Here is a 20,475-nt window from a genome sequence, read left to right as displayed (position 1 = left end):
CAGGTGTTTCAGTCCCAAGCAGTAATGAAAGCCAGAATCAGACCTCAATTCCTTCGCTTCCCTTTTCAGCTGTGGAGGTTTCAGTTGTTTATTCCAGAACACAGTCCTTTAGTCCCAGTAGGTCTGATATTTGCCCGCAAGATTCTTCCAGAAGAAGAGTGGGTGGGCAAGACCTGTGGTGATATGGTTGTGGAGGAAGCCTTGGACGCAGGGAACCTGTCTGTGTTCCAGACAGAGGCTTCTCCCTGACTTCTTTGATGGGAAGCACTGCAGCTCCATGCAGGAGCAGTGCAGGGAGGAGGCAGGGCTGACCCCATGCCACCACCACGCTGGCTTTAAAACAGGGACAAAGAGAAGGGCTGTCACAGGGCAGCCGCAGGTGTGGACTGTCACCTTTTGGGGCGACGTTAAACATTTATCTGTACGAGGCACTGCTGTGCCCTCCAGCACACTCAGGTGCAAGAATGCCCAAGGAATAGGAGGGAATCCCCTTTGCCACCAGGTCCTCCAGGTATCCCCCAGAGCAGAGGGGTTCCGGGGTGCTCTGGCCCCGCATGTCTCATGCCAGCTCTTCCTGTCCACCTCTGCCCACAGGCGCTGGCAGAAATGCTGAAGGTCAACAACACGCTGAAGAGCCTGAACGTGGAGTCAAACTTCATCTCTGGGTCCGGCATCCTGGCTCTCGTTGAATCGCTCCAGGGTAACACAGCCCTGGTGGAGCTTCGAATTGACAACCAGGTAAAGTAAAGCATAGATGGTCAGGAGCTGTGGTCAGGTGAAAATGTCCTGTTTGCTGGAGGTCAAGTGGCTGGACAAGGTGGAAGGTGACTTACAGTGGCCATGGGCTTAAATAACAATGGTTACTTAGTAAAAATTAAATTTTTACTGCAGTGTAGGGAAGGAACAGATAACACGGCAGGAGGGCTGTGGAGTGTGCAGTGGTACAGATGCCTTGGCAAGTTTGGCTTCTCCAGAAACCAAACCAGGGGGTGGAAGTAAAGCAGACGAGCTATTAGGAGCTCTGGGGCAGGTGACTGTGAGGTCAAAATGGTGTTCTCTGGGCTCCTCTTCACTGAAAGTTTCTTCAAGAAATTGTCTGTGAGGAAGAGAACTTGTGTGAGGTGTGTGCTGGCAGAGTTGGAGCCACTGGGATGTACCAGGAACAGGCCAGCAGGCATTCCAGCAGCTCCATGTCAGGAATGCTGGATGGACCAGCAGATCCAGAAGGAGCGGAGGGGGTAAGACGAACAGATACCTGCTCGTTCTGAGTCGCCCCCTGACCTAACCAGCGTGGCAGCGACTGTGAGACTCGCTGTATTTCCAAGCAGGGGGCGACAGAGATGAGGGCAAGCTGCCTACAGCAATAAAACATTTAAGCTTTAAAAGACTCGAGTGTCCCCCACATAGCAAGGTAGAAGCAGAAGCTCGTCCATCCCTGGGCCAGCTGGTGGCAGCTGAGGGACTGAGGGCTGTCGCTGAATTGACAGCAGCAACAGGAGGACACCTGCACTCACATGCTTCTCTGTTTTCTCTTTCCACAGAGCCAGCCCTTGGGCAACAACGTGGAAATGGAAATTGCGAACATGCTGGAAAAAAACACCACCCTGCTGAAGTTTGGGTACCATTTCACCCAGCAAGGTCCCCGGCTCCGTGCGTCCAATGCCATGATGAACAACAACGACCTCGGTGAGTGGGGCAGGCTGTAGGCCCCGTGGCTGCCTGCAGGCAAACCCTGGCAGGAGAAGGACAGAACCTTGTTAAAAAAAGTTTAAAAGCTTGAAGGCTGTGGTGGGTGTGCTGGAGTCAGATACCAGCTCTTGAAGGGCCTGGTGGTGCCAGTTGTGCTCCAAACCCGGAGACACTGTGGAACCCAAACACCCAGATGAAAGTGTTTCTGGCCGTAACGGAGGGTCTTGATGGGAAGGTGTGAGAGCTGTTAATGTGCTTCGGCAATAATGTGCGTGATATGGCACAGAGGTTGCGAGCTGACAGCACTTGTGATTCCTGCCAACTGCTCGTCTTCCTCCAGTTTCACTTCCACTTTAACAAGGAGATGAAAAATAGGAGAGTTGAACTTTGAAGGCAGTGGGGCTTGGCCCATCCCCCTCACTAAAGCAAACTGGAAGTTTCCTAGGGAGAGGTGGGAAGCCACATGGCTTGGAGTTATATTTATACTTTCAATGAAGTGATCAGAACCGCTTGTGAAGGAAAACGTGGGCAAGCCTGTAAAGTGCTGTTTCAGCTAATGAACGCGGCAGAGGCTTTCCAGTGCTTGGCTTCAAGGTGCAGTAGAGCACTAGAAACCCGTCCAAAGGAGCGATATTGGAAGTACCAGCACTGCTTGGGTAAGCAGGGTGGCTATAAACATGACCTCCAAACACTTCTGAGCAGCCACAGACAACGTGACGGGGAGAAATGAGCAGAAGTTTGCAGACCAATTGTTTGCACGCTAGGACAAACACTTCCCTAGAGGTTAGCCCAGCACCGAGGGACGAAGCGAGTGGCTGCCCTGCCCTGGCGCTGGGGAGAGCCCTCTCCCAGGGACCTCCGGCCACCTGCGCTGCTGAGGCACCTCCAGGAAGGAGCAGTCAGCAGGCAGGGTCTGAGGAAAGGCCTAAGATATAAATGCTAGTTGGCAAGGAATGGTGAAAAGCTGGAAACCTGTATTTTAATCCGCAGGAGGTTCACCACATACAGGGTCCTTCACTCCTTCATGAATTGACTTTGGGTTTAAAAACCATAGAGAAATAGCTTTAAGTGGCTGTCATACTTAAACAGATGATAAATATATATATTTATTTTAATAAAAAGGCAGTCTTGCTTCAAACAGTACTATGCTGTTATGAAACATGGCCAAGCGTAGAGCTACGTGCCAGTTCTTCACTAACCACACAGAATACTTATTACAGTTCACTGGGTTATTTATTCTGCCTGCTGCTGCGTTTCTGGTCACTAGAGAACTGCTCCAGGAAAGGCTTACTATCTTCTGTCTTGTAGAGCAAGGTTTTTAATGAACGTGAATACACAGTATTCAACTAGAAGATCTGGAGCTAATGTTTTAATTTTTTCTGCGTTGAACGGAAGGAGTGTACAGCTTTGCCTCCCATGCAGCAGTTGTACGTTTTGTCTCTTTGACCATTAAGATCTGCATTTGTGTCTGATTTGGTTCTTGTTTGCAGCTCGCATTCATCGGTGTCATGGTCTCTGGCAATAGCTTCTCAGCTCTGCACCTGGACAACGTATAAGTATAGAAAACTTTTATTTTCCTCCCTGTCAGCAATAGCTCTCTGCTGCACTCCAGCGCTCTTGCCTACCATCACCTGACGCTGCCAGAGCTTGGTCTTGGTCCTATAGCTTCTGTTCTCTGAGATGCCCTGTCTGAGCCAGCTGTGACAGCATTTACATTCATCCCCATGAGCTAACTTCTGCATCCTCTTTATGCTTTTTTTTTTTCCTTACACACGTCTTGAAAAGTCATAGATGCAGCTGTCAGAGTTGCAAATCAACTTTAAAAGTAGATACAAAGCTGCTTTGACCACGTTAACCATGATCGAATGGCTGGAGGCACAAGGTATAAGTAAAAAAATGGTTTGTTTTTTAATTTGAGAGGGTGACTAGGAAAAACTAGCAGAAAAAAAACCTGTGATGTCTATCTCCTGCTGTCTTCACATCGGTCAGTGTCAGATGCCTTCTAGCAGAGGTGCTTTAGCCAACATCAGATTACAAAGACAACTGCATGAAATATACTTGACTGTGGAGTAAGGCAGGTAAGGCTCAAAGTAGCTTTTGGCCATAACAAAGGGACAGAAACCTCAGCTTACTTTCCTTCACTTTAAACTCTCTAGGGCTGTACCTGCTGCTTAAAGCTGGAACTCAGCAGCTCACGCTATTCTCTTTCTCTCCTGGCAGAAATTATGTCTCCAAGATCTTTCTCACAGCGGGTAAGCCACACCTGCCATCCCCGTCCTCCCCCTGCCACGACTGACTCCTCTTCCTCTTCTTTTTCAGTGAGGAAGAGGAGACTTGCGGAGCTGAACGGGCCTATTTTTCCCAAGTGCAGAACTGGAGTGTAGTTCCTGGCTACGGAGGTCATCCCCAGTGATCTGTGCTACACTGTGGAAAGCCAAAGGCAAAAGTGCCTTGACAGAGTATGTGTGGTGCCTCGGTTCTGTTTTATGCACTAACGGTTTAAGTTAACTAGTGGCTGTAGTAGAAGATTTTTATCCAGTAGAACTGTTGGTGTTTTCTGTAGAGTTGGAAACTATTCAAGCCAGTAACAACCTGACAATTTTATGCAATCTCAGTTTAGAGTGCATCCCAGTGTGAAAGTGACTTAATTAACCTGGGACCTATCTTTTCTATAAACTTTCTGCACGGTGTTTCATGTAGTTAGGATGTGGTATGCATGAGTGAAAGATTCAACTGTTTCACACAAATTACAGAAGTATCAAAAAAATACTTTATTTTTTTCGAAATTGATCTCAAATATCTACAGAGGAGCAACTAGTTTAACAAGCACTTCTGCTATCCAGAAATATGGCTGATTTCAGGAATTGTGAATTGTGATTTTTTACTGGCATTTGCTGAGTCAATTAGCTGGAAATGCTGTTTCAAATGCATCCCTGCATTTCTTAAAAAAGATTGATTCCCTACCCTTATCCCCCCAGTTAAATTTAAATTAAGGCCACCAATTATAAAATAAGACGCTCGAAAACTGACGTTGGAGGATGGGTTAATATTGTTCTATCCTGTGCATGTCTGAATAAAAACATCACCCTTAAGAGACCTGATGCAAACACCAACTCCCCAGAAACAGCCAAGCTAATCAGTAAATGACAGTCCTCTCTTCTAGTCCTCACTCCTGTCAGTTACACAATGATAAAAGTGCGTGTCCAGATTTTCACCAGAAACGAGTCAAATCCTCTCTCCACTGCTTTGTTGAGATGATCCTGCCCATTAATTAAATTTTGTTATGCTGGGGATTGTTTTGCTTACTTCCCCCCCTAACATCTGCATAAATGCAACACTGAACACTGCGCCCTAGAAAAGCTGCTAACAGAAACATCCCGACTGTGAATTTCTCCTGCACGCAGCCTGGCAGCTTTTTGTCAGCCCACCACCCATCCTCTAGCCTGGGAGCAATTCCCCCAGGAACACGCAGCTCCCAGGCTTGCTGTGGATTGAACCCAGGACTGTCCCATCCGAAATGCCTGCTGTTATCATGGCTGGGATCCTGGTCAGTATGAAGACTCGTCCGGCAGAACTGTTGCTGTACTAAAGCCTTATTCTTGGTCTGATGAAAACATGGCCTAGCAAGTTACTAGGATTTGTCTGTATACATCTGTTAAGAGTAAAGTTCTGCAGCCTCTTGCACGTACTCCTGGAAAGCCCCCAGATTTCTACAGTTTGTGTACAAATACAATTTGGCTCTGAAAAATAAAGCAGAGAAACACTATACTATCAGTGATGCGGGAAACATACTTGTTGCTCTTCAAATCTTAATAAATATGCTGATGATGCCAAATGAAATGCTTCACTATAGCTTCTTCTTCCTGCCCCCCCCAGCCCTGCAAGTTCCATTTCATAAAATTAAAAGAATACAGAAAAAACATGCTTGAAGACATATTAAAAAAAAATAATAATTAAAAAAAAGGTAGACAACCTCCTACCATATATACTACAAATACTTCAACTAATTCATCAGACCAGAGCCACACAGTTCCCGCTGAGCCATCCACCTAAATCTGCGTGGTTTGGGCTCAGCAGTCCCACTGACTTGAGAAGAACAAAAGCACCTTGTGTTCTGCTCTGGGAAACCCTGATGGTGCTCGGAAACCTGAACATGCAAGGAGACACCTGCCTGGCAGCAACACTGCCGTGACGGCAGCATTTTGTCTCGAACAACAACAAAAGCCCTTTAAAAAAAAAACACTTTTTCCCCCGTTTTGCTGAAGCAGCATCCACTTTAACCACGTAGTTCACACATGCATTAAGCTGATGGGATCGCTTCAGGTTCCTCAGCTGATCCTTAACGCACAGAGCTGCTTTGCTCAGCGCCAGGCTTTGTGGTGAAAGGCATCAAGTTGTGCAGCAACAGAGCTACAAAACGGTGATGTTTAGGGGCAAACGGATCCCTGTTTTGTCCCAGCAGCTCTCCAGGAAAAGGGGAAAAAGCCATGGGGTGATTGCAGCACCTGGCAGGCACAGCCAGTCCCGCGTAACTCTCACCTGCTCTTACTTCTCTCACTGCGGTTCCTGGATCCCCACACGCAGCACCTCACAGTTCCCATGGGAAGTCCTTACCGGTAGGAATTGCACAAAATCCAGAAGCCAGGATACAGAGACTGCTCATGGGATAACTTGCAAGAGACGGAGGATGCACCTTACCCTCCCCCTCACCTCCCTGCGGCAGAGGGAACCTCTCTGGGCCTCCCTCCATCTGTACTTCTCAACCCCCCTCCCCGCTCGTGCCTTAGTGCACAAGGACAAGAAGAGGTCCTGTGGCCCTCCTCTGCCTCTGAGGTAGGATCTCCCGCTGCCAGGAGCTCTCAGGACTGTACCTTGCAGCCGTGTCTCCCAAGTGGCAGACAGCTAGCTGGTTTTCAGCATTTACTGCTGCAGAATTAAGCACCACCAACATACAAATGAAGTGTGCTTGTGCAGTACTGTAAAAACTATGACGGAAGCACTAAGGGTTGTTTATCATCACAGCAGTTTCAGAAGCTTTTATATAAAATACAGTCTGCCCTGCCTCATTCTGTACTGAGAACTGATACAGAAACAGCCTTCCACAGGGACTACAGTGTTCCAGATTTGCAGACAGGCTAAATTATAAAATCTGGTCCTTTTTCACTTAATACCTGACAGAAAGAGATAGAATAGTATACAGGTTTGAGGACTGCCATCAGACCTCTAGACCAAGCCTGCAAGTAGAGCGTGGGTATTTTCCCACGAATATTCCAGGCCTCAAAACAAGCACAGAACGGCCAGCAAAACTTGGGAGGCGAGATGCCGGGGGACTACAGGTCCTGCTTCGACTTCTGCTTAAGATTTCTACTGATTGGAATTTTCCAGTTTCCCCTCTAGTATGGATTGCAGCATACAGAATCACTATTTTTTTCCATTCTGGAATGATTCCCCAAGTAGACACTTAAGTTTCGAAGTCCTGCTTCACAAAATGAGCTGTCACAAGGACTGCCACCACTGAATTCAGGGCAGCAGTGCTGAAGTACTTTGCTGTGCTCTGGCTGCAGTAGAGCCAGTGCCCCTGTCTTTAAGCTGCCAGTCAAGACACCAACGTGGCCATGCTGAATTCACAGCTGGGAGAGGGTTACAGTCTGCATGAAAGTAACATTGCCCTAACTATCACTAAGCAACTACAGAAACCTGAGTAAACATGCTTTTTTCTTGCTTTTAAAAGAAGTTGATGGTTTAAAACACAAAGCAAAAACTAAAACCACCAGTAACTGATTTTGATTTCTGAATGACTTAGTACCAAGAACGAGTGTAAGCTTCACAGACGTTTTTCAGTCGTGACACATCTTCTGCGTTACTAATAAAACCTTCCTGTACATTCTGCAGCATCAGGCACACTAAGCACCAGGCAGAGAAGTACTCTGAGCTCCTGTGCTGTGGGATCCCTTCAAAGTCCAAGACGCTTTCTCCACTAATAGGAGCTTAAAATTGCATAAGCATCTCCCAGCTTTTGAAAAATTCAACCCCTGTTTACGAAGCACAAATTCTCCCCAGATCTTGGGTAATTTAACTCAGATAAGGGATCTGGCCATTTCCTTATGGCTGTTGCTGACATTTCCACACTTCGGCATCGCTACCAGTGCCATAGCTGGTATTTTGACAGTCTCCGTGCTCCCCTCTGTGTGTCTCAGTTCCAACATGCTTCAAGCTGTTGTCTTTTCTCTGCTGCGAGCAGAGCTGGATATTTCACGTACTGACAAGCTGAGGGAAGCAGTTCCCAGGCGGATCGAAGTGGCAAAACGAGAATTACTTCTGCTGTTCAAGCCACAGGTCATACAGAACGAGTACAGCTGAGCAGACAGCACCTGTGAGCAATGCACGTCCTCAGTCTTTGCTCCAGTTGTGACAGGGCCTTATCCCTTCCTCCAGTTTTACACTGGAGTCAAGTCTGTGACTTAGGCGACCACCCCTTGCTTCTCACTGGTGTAAAGTGAGAGATACATGCATATGGCATGTACATGGGAGTACCTTCAGCTCTAAACTGGTCACGTAGCCAGAAATTGATAAATCTGCAGTCTTCATCATGCTAGCACTAGCTATTGCAGCAAATGCACGATTAATGGAGCAGCCAGACAGATCCACCTCCAGGCAGGAAGAACAGAATGGATTTTTGTGGTTTTTTTTTTTTTTGGTTTCAGTTTCTTTAGAATTGTGAGCAGCTGTGTCCCATCACATTCTCTGCTGCAAAATCCCCATGGTAGAGGCCCTGCTACAAGACTGTACCCGGAAAGAGGAATCCTGTAGCACCGGTGATAGGTTGGGCACTCCGGTAATTTACACTCAAGTAACGCACAGTTTTTCAGGACTTAAAGGCGGGTTATAAACAAGACTTTCAAAGCCAACAGATTTTTGTGATTTCCAAACCTAGCTGAATAGCAGACAGGGATCTGGTTTTAGAAGCCCTTTGCATTAGCACAATGTCAGATTAACTAATGAAACAGTTTGAACTTTTCCGGCATCCAGCGTCCCTCGCGAGATATGTTCAACAGGTACCCTTGGCCTTCTCTTTGTACATTCACACTCCTCCTTAAGTGTCTGTCCTGAAGCCCCTGAAGTCGCTTCGAGCTCCTTCTCTTGACACACAGGACAGCAAGCTGTAAGACCTTTCTTTCGACAACTCGGGCATGTCAGGACGAGCTGCCGGCAGTGCTGGCTGGAACAAAGTTTATACTGGTCCCACAGCGTCCCACAGTACCTGCATGCTGGAGGGAGGAGGAAAAAAACACGTTAACACCCACATTGTCCCATCTGTCCCCCTTGCAGAGGGTTTTCTGTGGCACCAGGAGGCTGGAATCTCATTTAAGTGGCTATCCATTTGTCTTCCAGGTATTTTATTCCTGCTTTAGCTTGATATTCTAGAACATAGTTCATTTTTGAACTTCTGGTTTTGATGTAAAAAACTTGAGACAGCTGTCTCTCCAGACAAAGTGCTCGCTACTGCTTCCTCTAGCTCAGATCAGACAGATCTGACAGAGCAGATCTCTGCTGCCAGGAGCACCATAAAGAACCATATGCTGGTGGAGAGGAGCCCAGTACCCAGGAACGTTGCCTGCCAGTGAAAGGGATGCCATGGGACTCCTGTCCACCTGAAAGCAGTGGCACATGGGGTGTCACTTGCAGTCCTAGCAGAGTCCTTCCGCACCATCAGACAGGTTTTGGCCCTTGAACAAAAAGCTTTCTGCCCATTTCAGCTGCACCATTGAGAAGGTGCCTACTTCAACACTTCTCCTTGAAGCTTCTGTACAAAATGGCTGTGATATACCCAGTGTGTTCTGTTGCTACACCACGCCAGAAACCGTCAAGATGAGTACGGTAAAATGCAGAGGAGGAGTGGGAGGTTACGCTGAGAAAGTTAACCACGCTGAGAAAAAACAGCACTGCATACAAAAAAGGCTAGAGCCGAGTTCCTTCTATTTGTACCTAGCAACAGAGAAGACGACAACAGGCATTTCATTTGGAATAGCTGAAGAGTGACCCCAGCCAGAAGACCAGGCAATGTTCTTAACGACTTCAACTAGAGGTCACTGAAATTCTACATGCCGCAGAAACTATTAAAGCATAAGAACAACTAACTGCTGCAGCGCGTAGCGCCTCCACATTCCCAGTGCCTGTCAGTCCATGCCGACGTTCTCAGACCTCTGGAGCAGAGACCAGCTGACACCAGAACTCTGTAACGCTGTGGTTACTTGGCCAACCACAGTCTGATCATCTGTGTGCAACAAGTGGGTAACAACAGCAGTGTGTGACATCCCCGCAGCTGCTGACGGCTCATAACTGCAGCTGTTCCGCAGGGGATGCTTCGTTTTACTCACCCAGCTTTAGAGAACTCTGTTTAGTGCCCCCTTTTGCTCTTGTTTCTGTTTTATGTGTTAAAACCTTGATTAGAGTTGATTATCATCATGAACAGTGACAGTACTAACAGATCAAAGTGAGTACGAGGATGAAATACACAGACCAATCTGTCCCCCCCTGTTCTACGCATCTCTGTGGAAAACTCTGCCGTCGTTTCCCAGCATTTTGCACTCACATTACCTAGTCTTACCTGAGATGACATCTTCATTGGAACAAATGGAGAAACGATCATCAAATACAAACAGCTTCCCCCTGTAGAATCCATCCGGAAACTCTTCCAGGTACTTGTGAATTCCACCTTTTAGCTGGTACACCTCTTTGCACACTGCCTGTTTCAAGCACAACAGCAGAAATGCTGAAGGAGACGGCAGCAGTGGGACTGTGCCAGAGCTACCAAAGCGAATTCGGAAATGACACCACGGGTCACAGAGAGGAAGCAGTTTCTCCGTGACCATCAGATGGCAGCGGGTGTGCCCACAAATCTAGTCAGTGCTACTGGGTGGCTCTCATAATGCTGGCTTGTTGACATAAGCCTAAAGGAGCAGTTGACAGTACAGTCAAAAAAAGGCTGGTAACCACCTTGGCTGACGGAGGTTTGCTGCACCACAGATCAGACACTTTTGAACCTCTGTGAACCACTGCTGCTTCTGGTTTTTGTTTGTTTGTTGTTTGTTTGTGTGTGTGTGTGTGTGTGTGTTGAACTGTTAACAGCTGCAGAATTTCTCAAGGTTCATGTTCGTATGGCAGAGAAAGAACCAAGGTTTACATCTCAGGAGAACATGCATGTGTGCTGCCCCCTTTCTCCTTAAGGTAGGGACCCAGGACAATGGTGGGATGGAAGACACAATTAGAACAATAAAATGTGTGAAGGATTTAACTCCACAATACTGGGAAATCACTGACTTGATGACTTTCCTCACATTGAAATGCTCAAGCTGTGCAGTAATGAGCACAGAGCGTAACTTAGATAGAGCTTGTGGAAACACAGCAGAATGCTCTCAAACCCTCCTTAAACACCATTACAATGGTCGAGGCACTTACAAATAAATACCTCTTCTCAGTGAATGGTTCACTTCTTTCACAGAGCAATCACTGCTGTGACTGCAGTCCGTGCACATCACGCTGAGCTGCAACAAATCCGCGTCCTTGACAGGCAGCATAAAGCAAATGTGAGACACTCTCCTCCCCACACTGAGCACTTTATGCTCAGTAAGAATTTCACAACAAAAGAGAAGACAATCACCCTCACAACAGTCTCAACTCCCGACACTTGTGCCCTCAGAATGACATTTCACCTTGCTCCGTAGGTAAGCAGAGCCTCTTTCACAGCGAATGCCTCCCGTGCAGTACATCAGGACACGCTTGTTTTTAAAAAGCTCCAGGTTTTCATCGACATAGCTGGGAAAATAGCTGAACTTCCTGATGTCTGGGGCCAGACAGCCCTGGAAGTGTCCCTGCAATAACAACAGACAGGCACGTGAGTGGTTAGAGGCTGTCTTACATGGCAAGGTCTACACCTCAAGCTACAGGAAGTAACAAATTTTGGGGCCAGGACAACTGGGTCACTGCACACACCCAACAATGCAATACTTTTTTCCTAGGAAGAAAGGCTGAGAAAGCTGGGGCTGTTCAGCCTGAAGAAGAGAAGGCCCCTGGGAGACCTCGCTGCAGCTTTTCAATACTTAGAGGGGGCTTATAAAAAAGATGGGAGAGCAACTTTTTGCTCGGACAGATAGTGATAGGACAAGGGGGAATGGTTTTAAACTTCCAAAAGGGAGATTTTAATTGAATGTTAGGAGGAAGTTCTTCACTGAGAAGGTGGTGAGGCACTGGAACAGGTTGCCCAGAGAGGTCGTGGATGTCCCACCCCTGGAGGTGTTCAAGGCCGGGCTGGATGGGGCCCTGAGCAACCTGGTCTGGGGGATGGCATCCCTAACATGGCAGGGGGCTTGGAACTGGGTGATCTTCAAGGTCCCTTCCAACCCAAACCATTCTATGGTTCTGTGATACTTTAGGCTGCTCCTCAACTGCATTTATGCAACAAAATAGCTGTTAAAATCTACAAGGAAATTCTGGACACACTTCTCATTCAAGCATGGAGCTAGGTAGAACAGGATTGTCAGAGAGGATAAACTACAGCAGTGCAGAAGAGCTGGTACACGGGAAATGGAAGGACAGGATGCCCCCACTCTTCTTGGCATATGGGGCAGTGCAAAAATGCTAGAAAGTGTCCTTACAAATTACACTATTTTTACTTCGAACAGTAAACTTCTCACTGCTCTTCTTCTATGGACTGCTTTGTCTTCTTCCTGCCCCAAGCTGTACAAGCACCCTGCCAGGCAGGACCCGTACTGGGTTGCTCCACAGGGTCGTGCAGGGTCCTCCGCTGCTTGTGTCTAACAACCACTGCTAAACTGAACATGGCACTTATTTCAGTCAATGTGATCTCTCCTCCAGAGTAAAGGTACACCCCGACAATGTCAAGTGCTTCCCCGCAGCACCTGTAACACTGCAAGAAGCAAGCCAACAACACTTACTATTTTACTTTCGTAAAAGTTCCTGCAATCCAGCAAGATGGTATCGCTTTGTCCTTGACTGGCCTGAGACAGATACTGTTCTACTTCTCTATGAAATTCCTGAGGGGATAAATGGATTCCTTTAGATAAAAAAAAAAATAGAGATAAAGAAGTTGTGAGAATCAGAACTACAACATGTTATATATGATCTCTCACTGACTCAGATTCTCCTCAAATTTCCAACCTAAAAGACATTTTTTTTTCTGCGACTATTCAGAGTTTGCATCCCAACTCAACCACCTAAGTTTATCTGTGTTCAGCTTCTATTGGTGAATGAACGAAAACACAACGCTGTTCCACATGACAGAAGCAGCAGCAGACAGTTGCCTGTCCGTATGACCTTTGTTTTGTTCCCCTGGCAACTCTTACAACTGTGAAAAACAGTGTAATATGTTTCCTTCCACTTGGCTCATCTTTCATTATATTTGGATGGGCAGAACCCTACAGAGACACAACTTTTTCACTGAAATTAATCCCTTTTGAACAAAATGGAAAATTTCCGTGAGCATGTACTACTTGCAATGCGACCTGAATTTACTTAAAGTTTCTCAACTTTAAGGTTGCTCAGGACTCCCAGCTCACTGGAAAACAAAGTCTCCCCCACCAAAATCCCCTACTTATAGAAATCTGCCAGCAACAAAACCTCTTGACAGAAATAAAAAATGTCCAGAACTGCTCTGCTAATTGTTATTTGTAGAGCTACTGCTTACTGTCCAAGTGTATAGGAATACAAGTACAATTTAGGACAGCTCACAGAAGTTTTATGAACTATGATCACAGCAAGAGAACATCTGGACAGCAGCTCTCCCTCTGCTCCCGTTCTCAGCCAAGGGACTGAAGAGACCCAACATATACACTGTTTTAGAAAAAGAGAAAGGGGTGATGAAAAACGATCACTCCAATGCTAACAAAACCAGGTATCCCCAGCTGGGAGGGATGGACTCTAAACAATCATTTAAATGTTTACAAGAGCAGTTATCCATTCCTGGGAGGGATGGGCTCCTTGTTACAGTTAAGTAGCTTGTTAACTGCCATGATGGTACGAAGGAATCAGGCATGAATAACGTGAATAAAATGGTACGGAGAGATGGCTTGTGGCATAGCCCACAGGAGTTTTACATCCAGTATAATCTTAGCTCAGAAGTGGGGAGTTGAAACAATCACAGACTGTTAGCTTTTGCTTGAAAGGAATGTTCTTTTATTTGGGATAAACTTCACTGCCAGACCTCTCAAATCTTTAATATGAGTAAGTCTACTAACACATTACCATCTACGTAAGTGTCCTCATAGCAGGTGCATAGCTATGTACTTCTTACTGGGCTTAATCCATACTAAGCAGCTATAGGTGGCAGAAAACAAATGCCACTTGTGCCGGCGGCTGGCGTGATCCTGATACAAAACCTGGTTCTGCTTTACTGTGATAGGTGCACGGCTGTTTTAACTTCAACACGAGGAAAGTCAGGTCAGCAGTCCCAGCAGTTCCCATAGGAAAATGCATACAAATACCCAAGTGTAAGCTTCAGCGGGATTCTAACACCTTATAAAAAAAGTTAAACACAGCTTTCTGCATCCACAGCATGAGAATCCACTGGATCCACAAGACTCTACGGAAAACTCTTCCTACACAACTTGGTTCTTACACCAGGCTGATAGAGCACTGGAGCTCTTTGTACTTACCGTTTATGAGCAAGCAGTCTCAAGCACCGACAAAATATTTATACCAAATAATCTCATGCTTTGAAGTGTCTTTCCCAATCATCATACGTAATCTCACCTTACATCTGCCTTTAGCAGGTGTCCAAAGACATTCCCCGATTGAAGATAAAAGTATTTGCTTACTCCAAAAGTCATTTGAACTATTACAATTTGCTACAAAAAGGACAGTTAACTCTCAGCTTTTTGAAGCAGCTAAACACTTAGCAAAACAAAACCTGGGCCAGCAAATTCCTTACACCATTAACTTCTGACTACCAGTAAGGGATCAATTCATCTACTTTAGATGCCTTCTGTATCCACTGTGTCCTGGCCACTGCACAGAAGGAAGTGTTTCTTGGTGAAGATACTTTATTCTTCACTTACCTCTCAGTAAGGTGAGAGGCTTTGTTTTTCACGAAATCAACTTACCAGTTTCTTTATAAGAGACTTTTTTTGGATCAATGCCCATAGGTACAATTTCTTTAAATACTCCAACTCGAAGGTCTGGGAAACAGTGAGCTCCTCCTGCACTTCTCTAGGAAATTAAACACAGAAATAATCCAACGCAATTGCCAGGTATCAAGATCAAAAACATACACTCATTTTAATTTCTACATTCCACTGGAATATGAATATGTCTTGGTGGCTGAGGGAAAGATCCTGCAAAGATCCACATTCTGCATCCAGAGGGTTAGGGAGTGGTCCCCTCCTGCAACCCAACAGAAAGATGTCCTAGTCCCAGTGCCTACCCAGCAGGTGAGACGGGCACCATTTGGCATGAGAAGCAGAATCACCACGGAGTCGTAAGGCTGAGAAAGCTGTTCTTAGTCAGAAACAACGTTGCTAGCATCTATCACGAGAAAGTCAGTGCCGCTACTGAGCGTGCTGACATGTTACACAAATAACCTCTTTTCAGTGGTAGATCATGGTGATGCATCTGGTCCCTGCACTTCTCCTCAGCTCCTATGACCCCCCACTGCAAGCACAGTGCAGCACGATCCCAGCTCTCAAGGAAATCAGTTCACAGCAACTATAGTGGCCATTGGATATTTTCACAGCCCCAGTCCCAATTTTCATTCCTCTATTCCTCTCTCTTCCTGGCACAGGAACCTGAAACACTCACTTACTTGGCTATACGGCATGCAGAGGAACCATGAGACAGAAAATAACAACAAAAGCTAACACAAGAGTGGTGGTGCTCAGACACGTAATGCAAGGCTGGAGATTTTGCCAAAGTAAAATTCCATCCCCACTTTGTTTTTGCATCTGCACATCACTGTAACTAAAAGGTCAGACTTATCCTTGAAATTCATCCAAAGACAACACTCAATTGAAGAGCTAAGACTGAATCGGCACTGCAGTTCTGTACGAGATTTGAGTGTCACGAGCTTCACTAACTCTTTTGGATTTAGTTACGTGCTGAGAACAAAGTGGTACTCCCTGCAAATAAAACTGTGCAGAAAAGAAAATGGTAATCAAAGCAGCAGCTTTCCTTCCTCACAGAGAAAGTACGTACAGTGATGGGGCAGCAAAAGCCCATCAGCATGCCACGTGGTGCCAGCTATAGCTGTCACCACCAGCACAATCAACAAATGTGTTCAGGCTCAGGCAGAAGTCAGCACCCCACCCTCCCTCTGGTCAGGCACTGACTGGAGTAGGGAAGAACCCCTTGACTCTGCCCATGTATTTTTTTTCTAAAGCAAATCCAATTCATGGAATTGACAGTGGACACCAACAGGACAACAAAGCCTGCAAGAAACCTAAACCAGCAGGCTTCTAGGTGAGGATCTCAAGTCAGCGTGAAGAAGAGAGCGGGAGAATATTTTGCATGGATTAATGCAAGCTGTGATGCCTAGGTTTTGGCACTCAAGTCAGAGAAAATGCTTGTTGAAGAATAGTGGAGAAGTGTGTTCCCTCCCTCACTGTGTGCAGCCTGCATGACTTTGCATCTGCTGCCACCACTGCTCACAACACCTGCTGCAACTGCTCGCACCAGCAGATACCTAAACAAAGTTAGTTTAGGAATTTACCAGTGCAGGCAGAGCAGAACTGCTAGAGCAAAAGCGTACTAACAAAAAGCAGTGTGCTCATTTCTCAGTCATTAAACGTCCTGCATTAACAATGTCTGTGTAGAAATTACTTTTACATACCTTGAAATCATCTTGACACAAAATGTCTTTGAACAGAGGCTGGGAAAGCATGACTTCAATGTAGAGACTGGTAGCTGCTTTGCTTCCGCCAACTGTTCCATTGATTCCTTCTGAAGCAACTCGTACCTAGAAGGCAAGAGGAGAAGCTGGGGCTAAGGTTTAGTAACAGCAGAAACAGATCGTGGTGACAGACTGGGTGACAAAAGGCAGACACAGAAGTAGATTCAGAAAAGAGACTACTGAGGAAGGAAGGAAGGAAAAGAGTTATAGTGAAGCTGAGCAGAAAGAACATAGTAAAACAAAAACTGAAATAAATATCTAGTAATTGCTTTTAAGCCATTTCAGAAGACTGACATCAAGAGAGTCAGGTAAGCTCGAGCAATAAAATGGTTAGTGGTTAACAAACAAATCCTGCAGTCAGAATTAAAATCCCCACTGAAGTCTGCTTCAGGAACAGTGGGATGGTGCTCAGTGATAAACGGAAGATGTGGATATGCATAATATGGCGTGCAATATTAAATGTCACTGTGAGTCATTTTACCTACAGCACTGACGTAAATGAAGAAAAACTCTGAGGCGGTGAAAAAAAGACTGAATACAAAAGCGGAAAAAAAAAGTGCTTGAAAAGGCAAATGCTGAACCTGATTTGGAAAAGAAAAAAAAATGGAAAAAAACAAGAAAAAAAAGAAACACAAACCCAACCACCAGACAAGATACCTGATCAAAAAAAAAAGCTAACGCATCAGAATATTTCAGCCCCAGACTGTGCAGATGTAGAATAGGGACGGTGTGTTCCTTTCATTCCTTCTGAGCAAGGAAGGCTGGGTTTGTACAATGCAGGTCTGTACAATCTGTTCTGCTTTAAACAGCAGCAGCTCTGGGAAAACTGTCAGAGACAAGACGCAAGTCTGTTAGCTGAGTTAGAGTGCCGTGAGAAATTTCTGTTCCCACTCCTGAGATGCAGAAAATTAAGAACAAGAAAACGAAGCAAAGGGAGTAATAAAAACTTTGGGAAGGAAACAAAAAAAAAAAACAATTGTGCTTTGATGGTACAGTCCATCCTGGTCGAGTCTTCTGTATTTCTGTGTATGAGATGACCCCAAGTTGTGCCAGGGGAGGTTTATGTTGGATATCAGGAAAACTGTCTTCAGTGAAAGGGCTGTGAGGCCTTGGAGCAGGCTGCCCAGGGAAGTGGTTCAGGCACCATCCCTGGAGGCATTCAAAAGACGTGTAGATGTGGTGCTTAGGGACATGGCTTAGTAGAGGACGAGGCAGTGCTAGGTCGGTGGTTGGACTTTATGATCTTAGAGGTCTTTTCCAACCTAAATAGTTATGATCCTTCACCAGAGCATTCAGACATTGTCCATACAATAATTTCTAAGAAGCTAGGCCAGGAGGAGCTGACATGCATGTTCAGAATTTAAAAAAAAGTCAGTACAGGAAACAAAGGACTAACAAGAAAGTAAGAAACAAAAAACACAGTAGGTGTTAGAAAGAAAAAAAAAATTGGAAGCAGAAAATCCAAATAGGAGGAAATGGGGCAGATATTCTCTGCAGAGATTCAGACCAAGAAAGGGAAGACATCTGCCAGTATCAGGAGTGCAGAGAGGTGGCTCCAGTGCACCCACACAGTTAATCACCGAGTGCTGAGGCTGGTCTCCTACCACTGGCATAGAAAGAAAGGCTACTCAGAAAGACAAGTCACAGGTAAAAGTAGTGCCCTGCTCGGAGCTGTCCTCTTGGAAAATCTTCCTCCCCACAGACAGCCTAGGGACATCAGCTTTGTGAACCTGAAACGCCCCCACCCACAGCCTCCAGAAGCCACCCGGACTCTTTACTCTATCCTCCAGGAAATGAAAAGCACAAAGACGCTGCGCAGGAACCAGCACTGATACCCTGTGGCGTTACCTAAGCTGCCAGTTGCTCCCTTCTCACTCCTGACAGCGTGGGTTACGGCTGGGTGCAGTGACCCTGCCTGTCAGCACGCTGTACCTCAAGGAGGCAGCAACACACCACGCAGCCGGGCTGCGCTGCGCTGCACGAGCAGCTTGGCCTTCGGGATGTGCTGCACAGGCTGAGCTCCGCCTGACAACCCAGGAGCCCACAGGCAGCTCCCTCCCACAGTCCCACAGCAGTAATTGTGGCGTCTATGTGTCCTCGGCTCCGTGTGAAAGCCCATCCAGAAGTTCCCACGTGAGCATCCTTTTTGTTTGACAGCAGTAATGATGGCTGGACTTCTTTTCCTGTTAAAAAACTCTGTAGCAGTTTGAATGAGCAGAGTGGGTTAACCCTTCCACGGGCCGGGGGTGCACAACTCATGCTTCTCAGCATCAGAAGGGATGTAAGATTACCTGTACTTTCTTTTTCTCTGTAGCTTTAGCCCTAATAAGCAGCTTTCTGAATGATACTTTACAGAGTCTGAGTGCTTTTCTTAATGGAATTGTAACAGACAAAACAGTCGAGGATGCACATGCCACATCATCCTGCACTAAACAAAGGCAACGTACGGAATACAACCGTTGCTTAAAACCTTACCTTGCCAGTGAGATGCAGATGCTCGCACAGCGCCTTTTGCCAAGCACAGAGTTTCTCTGGATCCCTCACCTCGCAGTAGCAGTAATACAGAAGTACTTCTCCCGCCTTGCTGCCCATAGCATGGCAAAGACGAACAAACAGGAAAGGGATGTTAGAGTCGAAAGCTCAAAAATACATTATTTAGTGCTAACTTTTCAGAAAGTGGGAAATTTTCTTCTGGTGGATGTGGTGGGGAGAAAACAAAACTTTGAGGGGTTAGCACTGCAGGGTTTGATTCTTACCAAGAGAAAGAATATGGACCAAGGGAAGCTCCTACATTCCTCGGGACTAGTCACGAAGTGAACTTACCTGTACAGCACAAGACATCTCTGCCAGTGGCCTGCTCAAGTTTCCCTCAACAGACAGGCTACAAGAACTCCTTTCTTTTTTTTTTTTCTTATTGGCATACAACTGTCTCACTAAGTGCTTAATCTTGCAAGCTTGCACACCAAATATTCAAGCTATTTAAAGAAAAAAAATAAAATTTTCAGTGAGATTGTAGGTAGCTGCGTTCTGCGCAGCAAGGGTTGGATTCTCTACCAGTGAAAAAGTGTGAACCTAGTTACTTGTAAGTGAGGATCCCTTGGTTTTCCTGGATGACTGGTGAGAAAGGACCTGTGCGGAGCGTCTCCTGCTGTTCCGCTCCTTCTTACTGTCGTCCTTCCTTGCTGACAGGCCTGAGCTCTCCAACAACACACGCACGGGCTCGCTTGAACGAGGTGCAAAGGCACAGCTCTGACAGCTTGCTCCCACAACAAACACCGCGGTGTGCCTGCACTCTGCAGGGGCGCGAGGGGAACTGGGAGGGAGCTGAAGCGAGACAAGTGCCGGCAGCAGGGGGGACGCACAGGCAGCGGCCGGCTTGCAGAGGGATGTGCAGGTGGTGTTTGGGGACCGGGGGGGTGTGTGTGAGAACCCCCCCCGCAGCCGGCGGCGGGGCCGGGGCCGCCCCGCGGCCGCTCCTTACCTCTCCAGCTCGCCGGGGCCGAGGTGCCGGGTGTCGGGCAGCTCGTCGCACACCTCCGCGCCGCGCTCGCGCCCCGCCGCCCCTCGGTGCGCCTCGGCCTGCCCCTGCCCGTGTCCGTGTCCGTGTCCGTGTCCGTGTCCGTGTCCGTGTCCGTGTCCGCGGGGCGGCGGGCGCAGCTCGGCGCCGTGCTGGGTGCCCACATGCCTGTGGATGCCGCCGCGCTCGCGGAACGTCTGCCGGCAGCACCGCCACCACACGGCGCCCGCGGCGCCCGCCGGCACCTCCCTCGCCTTGACGAAGGCGGAGAAGGCCGCCCTGAGCGCCGACGCCCGCTGCTTCCTCGCACCGCCGCCCCCCGCCCCGGGCCCCGCCGGCGGCGCCTCGCCCGGCGCCATCTTGCCGCCGC

At 47.1% G+C, this 20,475-nt stretch overlaps 2 protein-coding genes across 4 annotated transcripts in view; one reads left to right on the top strand and one right to left on the bottom strand.

Annotated features, from left to right (window-relative positions):
* The window catches only part of TMOD1 (tropomodulin 1), a 26,172-nt gene extending 20,643 nt beyond the window's left edge, over positions 1 to 5,529 (top strand). For 2 of the 3 annotated variants that reach the window (XM_013187894.3, XM_048051759.2), the window contains exons 8-10: positions 595 to 738; positions 1,542 to 1,686; positions 4,009 to 5,529. In XM_013187894.3, the coding sequence (XP_013043348.1) occupies positions 595 to 738; positions 1,542 to 1,686; positions 4,009 to 4,073 (354 nt within the window). In that variant the 3' untranslated portion in view covers positions 4,074 to 5,529. Of the gene's footprint in view, positions 1 to 594; positions 739 to 1,541; positions 1,687 to 3,179; positions 3,246 to 4,008 lie in introns of all 3 variants that reach the window. The other variant, XM_048051760.2, reaches the window with a different exon arrangement.
* On the bottom strand, positions 4,437 to 20,475 carry TSTD2 (thiosulfate sulfurtransferase like domain containing 2). Its single transcript, XM_066988395.1, has 8 exons — positions 20,070 to 20,475; positions 19,064 to 19,172; positions 16,529 to 16,654; positions 14,808 to 14,913; positions 12,645 to 12,763; positions 11,403 to 11,561; positions 10,298 to 10,436; positions 4,437 to 8,957 (listed from the first exon to the last, which is right to left on the bottom strand). Exons 1-8 carry the CDS (start codon positions 20,462 to 20,464, stop codon positions 8,665 to 8,667), a joined length of 1,446 nt encoding a protein of 481 aa, XP_066844496.1. The 5' UTR covers positions 20,465 to 20,475; the 3' UTR covers positions 4,437 to 8,664.

The sequence above is a fragment of the Anser cygnoides genome, chromosome Z (genome assembly GCF_040182565.1).
Source record: "Anser cygnoides isolate HZ-2024a breed goose chromosome Z, Taihu_goose_T2T_genome, whole genome shotgun sequence".
Classification (NCBI taxonomy): Eukaryota; Metazoa; Chordata; class Aves; order Anseriformes; family Anatidae; genus Anser; species Anser cygnoides.
The sequence above is the reverse complement of the archived record's forward strand: the minus strand, read 5'-3'. Positions and strand labels throughout refer to the sequence as shown.